The sequence below is a fragment of the Tursiops truncatus genome, chromosome 10 (genome assembly GCF_011762595.2).
Source record: "Tursiops truncatus isolate mTurTru1 chromosome 10, mTurTru1.mat.Y, whole genome shotgun sequence".
NCBI classification, from domain to species: Eukaryota; Metazoa; Chordata; class Mammalia; order Artiodactyla; family Delphinidae; genus Tursiops; species Tursiops truncatus.
This window is the reverse complement of record NC_047043.1, coordinates 65,278,274-65,289,878: the sequence shown is the minus strand read 5'-3', so window position 1 is coordinate 65,289,878 and position 11,605 is coordinate 65,278,274. Positions and strand designations below refer to the sequence as shown.

General features: G+C 57.1%; 1 protein-coding gene across 5 annotated transcripts in view; it reads left to right on the top strand.

The window, feature by feature from the left end:
- Positions 1-402: 402 nt before the first annotated feature.
- CACNA2D2 (calcium voltage-gated channel auxiliary subunit alpha2delta 2) overlaps positions 403-11,605 on the top strand; it is a 139,141-nt gene continuing 127,938 nt past the window's right edge. For 3 of the 5 annotated variants that reach the window (XM_033865032.2, XM_073811148.1, XM_033865031.2), the window contains exon 1: positions 404-820. In XM_033865032.2, the coding sequence (XP_033720923.1) occupies positions 606-820 (215 nt within the window). In that variant the 5' untranslated portion in view covers positions 404-605. Of the gene's footprint in view, positions 821-11,605 lie in introns of all 5 variants that reach the window. The other 2 variants (XM_073811149.1, XM_033865030.2) reach the window with 1 other exon arrangement.

Genomic DNA, 11,605 nt, shown 5'->3' with positions numbered 1-11,605 from the left:
GTTCAGCTCCGTTGCCCTCTACAGTGGTCTCTGCTGAAGCCTGCCATTCTACCATCGAACCTGTGACTCCAGGCCTTAAGCCTGTTGAAGGTCGAGCCCCCAGCAGGGTCATTATGCGCCTGCCGGGGACTCTTGGCAGTCTGAGGAGTGGGGCAGGGCGCACATTGGAAATTCGGACTTGGCTGGGGCTCAAGACGCGCGTGCCCCGGCTCGGTTCGGCCACGCGGGCCAGCAGGGCCGGCTCAGGGAGGCGCGAGGGGCGCGCAGGCCGCGGCGGGCGCGTGGCCGCGGCGGGGGCGCGCGGGGGCGGACCGGCCGGGGAATTGGGGAGGGAGGGAGGGAGCGGGGAGGGCGGCGCCGTCAGGTTGGCGGCGGCCGCTATTTGAGCGCTAGTCCGGGACCCGGCGCTCAGAGCGCTTCGAGCTAGCGCGGCGGAGAGATCGAGCACGAAGCCCGCAGAGGTGCTGCGGCTCGGGCAGCCCCGGAGGCCCCGCGCGAAGAAGGCGGCGGAGGAGGAGAGGCGATTGCCGCCTGCCGCCCGCGCCCCCCCAACCCGCCGCCGCCGCCCCCACCCCTCCCCGCGGCGCCGCATCTTGAATGGAAACATGGCGGTGCCGGCTCGGACCTGCGGCGCCTCTCTGCCCGGCCCGGCGCGGACCGCGCTCAGCTGGCCCGGCCGCGGCTCGCGGCCCGGCCTCAGCGCCCGGCGGCCGGCGGCTCGGCCCCCGCGCCCGCTGTCGCTGCTACTGCCGCCGCTGCTGCTGCTCCCGCTGCTCGCCGCCCCCGGCGCCTCTGCCTACAGCTTTCCTCAGCAGCACACGTAAGTGGCCTCGGCCGGCCGCGGGACCCCGGCCGAGCCCAGAGCCCCCCTCCGTCCCCCAGCCCGCGCCCGGGCCGGGGCGCTGGGTCCCGCCGCCCGCCGCGACCGGGGGCGGCGGCCCCAAGCCCAGAGGGCGGGCAGCCGGGGTCCCGGCGCTTCTAGCTGCGTCGCGAAACTTCCCCGCGGTGCCCCTTCTCCTTCCCATCCCCCAAACCGCACAGAGCGAGATCTCTGGGGGGTCCGAGCTTTCCAGCTGATTTCCTTGCCGCTGTCGGGTTGAGAGGGAAAACTGGGGTTGGGTGAGGGGGCGGCCAACGACCTCTGCCCGGCGGAGTCAGAGCCCAGCGTCTGCCTCATGTCTCCTCCCGGGTAGGAACCTGGTGCTTTAGATCCAGAGGTGGGGGGCACCTCCACACTTGTTTTCATTGGCCTTTTCCTTCGAGGGGGAGGGCTGGAAGCAGAGGATGCGAGCACCTTACTGTTTGGCCAGTGCCACAGAAGAGGTCAGTGTCCCCTGTTCTTGCCCCCGCCACTAAACCTGGGGGAAGGGTCCCCTGGAGAGCCCAATTGGGAGGTGAAGGTGCCGGGGTGGAGGCAGAAGGTGAATGGCAGGGAGGACCCCCGCCTGCCCCTGCCAACAGGGTAATAGCATCTCTTGGCCCTGCCAGCTTCTGCTGGTTCTCCGTGGTCCTTCTGAGCCTTCTCTCCCTCCCCAGGAGCCTGGAAACTCGGGCTTCCTCCTCTGGGTGAGCTTGGCCAGATGCATCTGGGGCTGCAAATGGGTATTCAGTGCATGTGGCCTTTAGGACAGCAGCTGTTTCTATGGGCACCATGACCCAGCCTTATGTCAGTGCCCAGACACCCCTGTGGCTTTGGGGCACGGTGACCACCTTGCTGTCTGTTATTTGTCTGTCGCTCTGAGGAGCCACCTGTCCCTGGACTCCTGCACCAGTGACCACACAGGGGTTTTGGGAAATGAGTAGCCGGGCTGCTAGTGGCCAAGAGGAAGGGTCTGTCCTCATGGAAAGGGAAAGGCTGGCTCTGCGTCATTAGACCAGTTCTGCCCAAGGGTAGGGGCCCCTGGTTCTGCCTACTCCAGCTTGTAGGTTCTCCCAGATGAGGAAAAATCAAACTCAGGAAAGGCACTGCCTGAGTCTCTCTCCGTCTTGTCATCTCTCTCCTCAAACAGCCTGGCTGTGCTCAGGCGGGTGATCAGTAGGCAAATTACAGGTGCTACACGGACGTGTCCTCTGTCAGCTGTCTGGATTTTTCGTGTGTGTATGTGGGGTGTGCCCAGGGGGAAGAGAATCCTGTGGAAGTTCAAGGCTTGTGGGTGCATTATTGTCTTTCATTTGCTGTGATGAAAATGGACTTAAGCCACAGTGTTTAAAAAGAGCAAAAGCATTATTTTTTGTTATTCTTTTTTCCTCAAAGTCAAGACAGTTATTTTTTCCTCTTGCCGTTTCGTAGCTCCTTGAGTGAAGGTTTAAGTAGACGTCTCTTTTCACCTCTTCCCACCTTGCTCCCTCTCCTTGTAACCTGCGGTGGGTCAGATGGCTGCCGAGCCTGCATGTTACATTTGTGACACCCTGACCAGAGAGGACACCTGTCCCTCTGTCCCCAGCCAGAAGATGGGGAGGCGGGTGTGATGGCAGTGGCACATTTTCAGCTGGACGCTCTTCTCTTGTCGGTATAGTTGGAACTAATTTCAGGGTTTGGGACACATCTTGAAAACCATAATTAGAGAATGAGAGTGGGGGTGGGGTGGGGGCTGTACAGCTCCGAGGGTCCAGGGGGAGGTGACTAACGGTGCGACAACACGCAGGGCTGGTGGCGACAGCCAGCGCCCTTCAGCTGCCCTGGTCCCGCGGATGCAAACGCCCATTGATCCTTGGAGGCAGGAAGGGGGAGGAATTGAGTGGGGGTCCCTCCCCCACGTTCCCCTGCATGACCATGCTTAGTTGGAGTTGGGACTTCTGTTGAGCTGACCTGAAAGGCTGAGGCTGCTGCCCTGGGGCTGTTCGGGGCCAGTGGCCTCCCTGAACTCTCCTGGGTTAGCATGGCCAGGCTAGGAAGGGACTTTGATACAGGTACAGGTGGCTTTCTGAGGTGGGCAGTGGGACCCTCAGCTTCACGGCACTAGGGTGACGACCCCTTAGTGGAGAGGGCCCTTGATGGGAAAGTCATTTCCTCCTTAGTGTCTGGCAGTGCGACAGGGCCCAGCTTTGCAAGCTGCTGGGTTTTAAGCAAGTGTGGGTTTAGGGTCCGGTGGCCGTTATTTCTGTAATCGCTTTGGCAACATGGCTGTCTGCCCAGCAGGCAAAGCAGACCCTTTGCCACCTCCTCCAGGTGGATGGAGGAGGGCAGAGGAGTTACTGCTGGAGGGAGGACAGACCTTTGGTTTGGGGGCTGTGCCCTCTCACCCCACCTGGACCTGGATCAGGTTTTCAAACAAGGGAAGGCCACGTGTGCACAGGCGCATGTGTGTGCATATGTGCACTCATGTGTCTGGGGTGAGGTAGGGGGAGACGGAGTCAGAGCACACACTCTCCGTTTTACCTGCTTCCTCCTGTTTCCTGTTTGCTGCTGGCTGAGGGGCAGCCCTCACTGCTTTGCCTCTCCTTGTGCCTTTTCCTTTTCTGTCAGTCGCCTTTTCCAATTCTGTCAGTTGCCTTCCCCCTCCCTGCCCCCTTCTTTGGTCTCTCATCTCTTCTCCCATCCCCCTCCCCCCACTTCCTTGCCCATCCGTCTCATCTCTCTGTGTCCACTCTGCCCTGCCCACCTCTTCTGTCATCTCTATTGCACCTCTGTCCCCTGTTCTCCAGCATTCCTGGGTTTCTCTGTCCCCTCTGTGGGGTCCTGCTGAGGTGCCTGGGTAGCTGCACCCTCTTAGCCCCACTCTTCCCCAGTGATGGTGCTGGCCAGTACCTCCCTTCCTCTGGGAGTGGGTAGGGAGCAGAAAGGAGCCCGAGGGGTCTGGGCCCCCAGCAGATTAATGACAGCCAGAGTACGTGCGCCTTTTCCTGAGTGTCCACGACAGGGCATGCGTCACTATAGCTATGGTTAATGGTGGGTGACGTGTGTCTGTCTGGGCCTCCAAGCCCACGTCTTCACCTCCCTGTAGCTCTCCGTGTTAGAGGGAGGCAACATCACGCATCTGGGTCCCCCATTTCCCCAACAACCTGCCAACAGCTTTTGCAGGAAGGAGGAGGAGGCTGAGGCTTTACGGCCGGCTGCTGCTACAACTGGCTCACATCTCTCCTAGCGTTGAGGATGGGGGCTGGCGGACCCTTGTCTGCTTTCCCCCTGCAGGACCCACCTTTACTGGGCCAACTATGTCAAGCTAGCCCCTGAGAAGGGAGTAGCCTGTTTTAAGACGAGCCCCCTCATAGTGTGCGGGTGAGTCTCCCTCCAGATTCTTTGTCACACTGGTGTCTCCGGGGAGAGACTGACTCACAAGTGGAGTGAGCACTTCTGCCCTCAGTGCCTTCTTCTCCCCTATGCCTGTGTGCAGGTTGTCCCTGCCAGCTCCTGGGAGGAGGCAGTTTGGGGACATGGTGGGTGTCAGGTGTGGGCCCTGCAGGCTCAAGCTTTGGTCTCCAGAGCTGACCCTCCCCATTGGGATGACCTTGCCTCTGTTTCCCCAAATAAGATAATAGAATCTGCTTAAGAGGCTGGTGGTGAGAATTAGTGGGAGAGGGTGTCACCTCAGGTGAGCAGGGAGGGTTCCATGGGTGGGAGTCATGGCAGCTATCGATAACATTAACAACCCCTGATGCTACAGCCTGATGGGCCCCCATCCACCAATCTCTTCACATTCCTCCCATGGACTGAGCGCCTTCCTATCCCTCTGCTTTGCTTACGCTGTCCCCTCATCACTGCGTGCTTTTCTCAGGGGTTTAGATCCTTCCTTCAGGGTCTCATACCCACACCTTCCAGAGGCCTCTGGGTTGTGCCACTAGCTCAGGCTGTACCCACCCGCAGGGATATCGGCTCCGTGAGGACGAGCACTGGGCCACCTCCCTCCCCAATTCCCTGAAGCCCAGCTTGACTATGGTGGGGGATGTCACCAGGCTAATGGTGACCTCCCCTCACTGAGCTCAGGCCAGGCCCCTTGTCTACATTACGCCCTCAGACCCCATGGTCATGCCCATCCCACAGATGGGGAGACTGAGACTCAGGAAGATGAAGGGACCTGCCCAAAGCCCCACAGCTACCAGGGGCAGGGCAGGGAGAGGACTAATCTGTCAGACACTTAGCTGTCCTGCCAGGGGGCTGGGCACATCTGGGTAGGGGACCAAGAAGTTGGGGTAGGAACTCAAAGCCTGGGTGTTTGGAAGAAAATGAAGAGGCTTAAGACATGTGAGGGACGCCTAGGCTCCCAACTGTAACCTTTCCTGCTCTGTCCCTTTGCCTTCTTCTGGGTCTCAGGCAACCCTGAGGAGGCCTTTCTTGGCCCATGGCCACCCTACCAGCCCGGTGCTCATAGGCCCTGTGCCTACCTCCACCCCCCTCCCACGTGTACACAGGCGATCATGGAGCCCCCCAGTCCAGGTTTTCCCCCTTTCAGAGGCTTCGAGTCATGTGCCGGGCATGCCTGCCGTGCAGGGGTGGGCAAGAGGGACTTCATCTTGAGACTCTGAGATGCCATCCCCCCCTCCAGATTCCAGTAGGATTCCAGAGAGAGAGGCCAGGGGCGTGGGGGTGGAGGCTGTTCATGGAAACCTGAGGCCGGGTGCTCTAGTCCCGTGGCAGGTTTTTCAAGCCCGAGGGGATTTCAGAGGGCTTGGACCTTATAGGTGCTGGGGTTTTCATGTTGTGTGGACAAGAGCAGTCTGGGGGGCTGGGGAACCAGGGTTCTATTTGCTAGGAAACTATACGGGGGCAGCTGGGGGTTTGGGAGTCAAAGCAGGCCGGCATGTGGCGTGTGCCCTGCCATGGAGGGTGGTGCTGTCTCTGGGTGGGGCGTGGTCTCTTTTCCTCCCCCCACCCAGTTCCAACCTCGCTGGCTTCCAGATTCAATATCTGCCTCGGGAACAAGTGACCTCTGTCCTTACGTGAGGGCTCAGGGCCTCAGGCCTGGGGAGGGAGACCAAGGCCTAGGGTGCTCTAAAGGCAAGTGTGGGGGGCTTTCCCACCCCTGGCTGCATCCCTTCAGCCAACTGGGGAGCTTCTCTTAGTGTCAGGTTGTTGTTTTTTTCCTGGTGCCTACTGTCTAAACAAGGAGCTACAGAATCAATATTCGTATTCCCAGAGAGAGGTGTATGTGTGGTTTCTGCTTTTTTTCCTTTCACTTCCTCTCTTGTCCTGTATAACCTGAAGAGCCTTCTGAGCTGCCTGTGGCTAAGAGTTGCGGGGGAGTTGGCGGTGCAAGTGACCATGCGGATTGATATGCCCATGTGGGGCTTGCAAGGGACTCAGGGATGCTGTCACTTAGGTCCACATAGGCAGGAGCTGGGGCAGCACTCAGCCAAGCCCTGCCCTGCCACTGTGGGACTCAGGCCGTTGGTTTGGTGTCCCTGGCCCTGGTCCTGCTCATGGACCACCTAGTTCCCCTCCCACCTCACCTGGGCCCCCTCCTTCCGGGGCTAGTCCAGCCTGCTGGACCCCTGGCCACTGCTGGTTCTGATGACTGAGCCTGTGAGGGATCTGGCCTTACAGAGCAGAAAACCCTGTCTAGCTGGGATTACATGGTGGGAAATCTTCACATGGGAGACCTGAGCGTCCCCACCTTGGGTTGGCCTGGCTCTGGAGGGCCTCTGTCAAAGGCAGTCCCAACCCAGTCCTTTCAGCTGATAGCTTGCATGGTGGTGACCTTGGACAGTCTCCTCTACTCTCTGGGCCTCAGTTTCCTCTCTTCCATTACCTTGTGACTCTGACATTGCAGTCGCCTAAGAAGACAGGTCCAAGGTCTTCCTGCTCCTCTCCACACTTTGCTCTAGCTGTGAGGTGAGACCTGACCCTAGCCCAGCTGAGCCCCATCTCCCCCAGTGTGAGGAGCCTGCACCTCCCATACTGGCCTCTGGACACACCTTGGGTGTCTCAAAGCTGCTTCTCAGAGTGACCCACTTTGAGCTCTGATCAGCCTAATTGTTTAGCAGAGAGGGAGGGGCACGGGAAGTCTTTCCTGCTGATTATTAAGCATCTCTCCCTACCTTGGAAGTGACTCATTAAACAAAGGGGAAAAGGAGTGGGTAAAAGGGGGGAGAAGTCACCCCCTCTGCCCCTCTTTCCCGCTTCCCTTAGACCCTGGGCCCCTTGTTCCCGCCTTGGTGCCTTCCTTCCCTGCTGGACAAACCTTTCTGAATGAGTCCCCTGTTGACACACACTGAGACTCTGCCACACCTCTCACCAGCTGTGTGACCTTGGGAACTTCCTCAGCCTCTCTGGGTCTTGGGGCCTCATCTGTAAAACAGGGTTCCCTTGATCACACTGCCTCGCTGGGTTGGGGTGTGAAAGGTCATGAGGGATGAATGACAAGGGCGTGTGGATTCTGACTGGATCTATGAGGGTTCTCAGTCCAGCTGGGCCCGTACTCTGAGTGCCAGGCACCTGTCCCATTGCCCATAGCGCCTGCCACCCAGCCAGGCCCTACAGGATCCTGAGACTCCATTGTGGTTTCTGGGTCCTTCCTCCTGTGCTTGGTCCTTGCCTTGGCCTGTGTGCACATGTAAGCTTGTGTGTGGAAGTGTCTATATGTCTGTGCTCTTATATGTGTTTGTGCACATGTGTTGGATATGTTCACGTTGTGTGCACACTTGTGAGTGTCCATTTGTATATGAAGATGTGCTTATGTGAGTGCATGTAAGTGTGTGTGCCTGTGTGTGTGAGTGTGCTTCATGTATATGTGCAGGTTGTGTGTACATGCCTGCGCATGTGTATACACAGGTGTTGGTATGTGCATGTGTGTGTGCCTATGAATGCGAATGTGGGTGTGTGCTTGTGCGTGGGTGTGCATATGTATGTGTGGGCATATGTACGGTTTATCTCTGCACCCAGAATGCGCTCCCAGTGCTCACCTTCTGAGCCCCCCTTTGAAGTTAATGCCAGGGCTCAGCTGGGCAAATGTTGGCAGTGGGAAATAAAGCCACCTGTTTGTTAGGACCAGTGTTTCACAAACTTTTATGTCAAGAACAGCCTGAGTTAAGGCTGAGCTGGGAAGTTTGATCATCTACCAACTGGCTCGATGACTGTCTGCAAGGGAAACACACAGAGGCTGCATCCTTGTAATTCAAATTTTTGCAAATAGAATGGTATTTAGATATGCCAGAGGACTTGGGACTCTGCGAAGCTTGGTGAGTCCTTTGTGAAACAAAGCATCTTTGCTAACAGCCCTTCCGATGTGGAATCTGGAAACCCTTGCTGTGTGACCTTGGCCTGGCAGTTTTTCTCTCTTGGAGTGTGTGCTTCTCACTTGCACACTCAAGGGTGGGAGACTGGCATCCCTTGAAGCATCTGCTGTAGGTTTGGGGTTCTTGCTCCTAGCGAGACATTTGTACAGTCAGCTGCAGGCATAATTTGGGTATAAAAGCTTCAGCTTGATGATGCCCTCATGTTCCTCTATTTGGGATGCCTCCAGCAAAGCTCTTCCTTTCAAGGATGAATTTTTGCCTACTGGGTCTTCATAAACAAGGCTGTCTGAGTGCCCTGTGCTGGGTGCTGGCCCTTGGCTCTGTGGGCCCTGAGCTGATGGGTTCTGATGTCTGAGAGCTTTCCCGGCATTCTCAGGGCCTGTGTGTTGTCAGTGTTAGGATGGCCCAGCATCCTAGGTATCTCGGGAGGGGACTTCTGCAAAGGGCTTGGGCACCTACAGGGCTTGTGAGAGTCCCTATGGGGGCAGGGAGCCCGAGTGCGACCATCTCCTTGGGCAATAATGGGCCTTGCCTGGGTCCCTGATTTGGGAAGGAATATCCCAGCCACAGAAGCCCCTGGGGACCTAGATACCTCCATTGTACAGACAGGGAAATTGATGTCTGAGTGGCGGGAAGGAGCCTTCAGGCCCCACATTTCTGCTGGCTACATACATTCTGCGGGCAGGGCCCAGTCCCCCACCCAGGGCTCAGTACAGGCTGCTCAAAGGATGCTCCCCGTTCAGCCGTCTTTGCACTATGATGTACAACTGATTATCTTAAATAAAAACATTTTTGCCATGAGATGCGGGAGTGATTTGAGGCCTCCTTTGGCAAACCCTGCAGAGCAAGGTGCCTGTGGTGTGGGCCCCCAGCTTCTGGTGTTTCTTTGGGGCAGACCTTGGTGCCCTTTGCCGTTTTAGAGTCAGTGAGGCTTTCAGGGTACCCATGGAAAGGACAGCTTTGTCGCCGGGTGGACACGAATGGGTTGGAATGTTCCTCAGATGGGTAGAGGCCCCTGCTCTGCTGCGAGTTTCCAGCCTGACATGGCTGACGTGGCATTTTAGCCTTGATAACTTCTCTGCTCAGCCTATGTTCTCCGCCCTCTGGCGCTGCCTGAAATGCTACATTTGAAGCCTTAAAGGTCAGGCCTGGTGCTGCTGCCGGTTCCAACAAACAAACAACAAAACAACCCACCTCAGCCCTGCCCCCACAACTTCATTTATTAGAAAAGAGAAATGAGCTGGCAGAACAGGCCTCTGCACTGAGGGCTCTCACAGACGGACGTTTCTCCTTTCTCCCTGTGAGCTGAGGCTAAGGTGGGCATGGTGAGAACCTAGGCGTCTTCCCTTCCTTTCCCGGACCTGCCAGGCATGCTGCAGTATCTCTCATTGAGGGCAAGCTATGACCTTGCACCCCAGAAGCCTGCCATGGGCAGAGCCCCACTTCTCACCTGGCATTTGACGGCCCTCCTGGGCTGGCTCTGGTCTCTGGCCACTAGCTCTGTGACTAGACTCCAGCCAGGCCAAGCCACTTGCAAGTCCTGGTAGGAGCTCTGACCTCTCCACCTTCTGGCTGTTTCCCTATACCAGGCTGGCCTGCTCAGCCTGAGTACTGGGCCAAGAAGCCCTCTAGATCATTGCCCTCCTCTGGCTCCCTACCCCTTGTGGGCCTCTCCTATCACCCTGTGCCTCTCCCCCAGCTCTGTGCCCAGTTCGTAGAGGCCTTTCCAGGAGTAGGCATTGAGCTGACTACTGATCCTTCAAAAACTGAGTCCAAGGAATGGCTGCAAGGAAGAGAGGCTGCTTCTGTGCACCCCTTGGAAATCCCAGCACATTAATTTTTTTCATCATGGTTAGGCCCTCTGGCAGGGAGCTCAGAGGTGGGTACGTATAGGCTGTCATTGAGGACCAAGCCTTCACCTGCACTCTTCCTGGCTGGCCTTACTTTTGGTGTGGCTGTCTGTCCTTGACTGACGTCCTTCATGGCAACAAGATGGCTGCCACAGCTCCAGGCATCATATGTACCAGACATTAGGAGTAAAAGAGGAGATGTTTCCTCTGGGTTCCTCTTAAAAGGAGGCTAGGAAACCTCACCCAGAAGCCCCTAGCCAATTTCCCCTCACACCTCATTGGCTAGCACTGGGTCACATGTCTACTCTAAACCAATCACTGGCAATCAGGAAGGTGCATTGTGATTGGCTCAGGCTAATGAGGATTTACCCTTGAGCTAAGGATGGGGTCACCTTGGGACTGGAGGTGGGAGAGATTCTTGCAGACTTGGGTTTTGTTAGCGAGAAGAGGGGGAGTGATGGAGAATGAGGAGGCAGGATGTGCTTCAGGGTCAGACAAGAGGCCTGACAAGAGGAAGAAGGTGGGAGGGAAAGGAAAGGGAGAGTGTCCATGTTCAAGGAAACATTTGTAAAGGAAGTAATTTTAACTACATCATCCATCACTGTGATCTGAGCCTCGGGTGCTATATTTCACATATGCTGTCCAATGAGATCAGTCCATTTTTATTCCCATTTCACAGATAAGAAAAATTGAGGTTCAGCAGGGCTAAGTGATGCTGCAATCACACAGATGGTGAGTGGTGAAGGCAGGATTCACACCCCAGTGCTTGGGTTTGAGCATTCAGCCCCTGCTGTACATAGCCCTTCTGCAGCTCACCTTCTCCAGAGAGGCTCCTGACCGCAGGACCCTCAGGGTACCCAACCCTCCTATATTTTTCCATCACATCTGTCCCTCTACCCTTCTTGTCTCAATTTCTTACTACTCCACTCTAGCCCTGGCCCGTCTCCAGCTTACTGTGGGCGTCTGGGCAAGCCACCTGCTCTCCTCCTCCAGCCTCAGTGTCTTCATCATACCCAGGACCCTCTAGAGTGATGGATTCTTCTGCAGCTGATGACGATGCTCCTCTGTCACCCCATCTGCATAGCTGCCATCTCTGTCCTGCCCTGTAAGCTGGTGCTATGGAGACCATGGCCAAGGGGGCTGCTTCTGATAGGCATGGTGGTGGGCACAGGAGGGGATCTCTGCCCTCAGGACCGGCAGCACCGGGGCAGCAGCCATCTCCGTCCATGGGGGCTTAACAAGCACCTATTATGAACTGAGAGTTGAGTAAGCAGGGGAGAGGTTGGGTGGGCTGCAAAGGGCCCTGCCAGTCCCAAGCAGGACCCTGCCTATGGTCTGGCTGACCTCTGCCTGTCCCTTAGTGCTTGACTGGGAGTCACTGTTCCCTGAAGCCTCCCCTGACTTCCCTATGTGGGACAGGGGCTTCCTAGGCCCCCTGAAGTCACTCCTATTCTTGTGTTGCAGTAGACCTGCTGCCTCCCCTTCCAGACTGTGTGCCTGGAGGGTGGGCAGGGGTCACGACCACCTGTGCTTGGCTTGAGCTCTAGGTGAGCGCACACCAAGTGCTAAAAAAATGTTTGCTG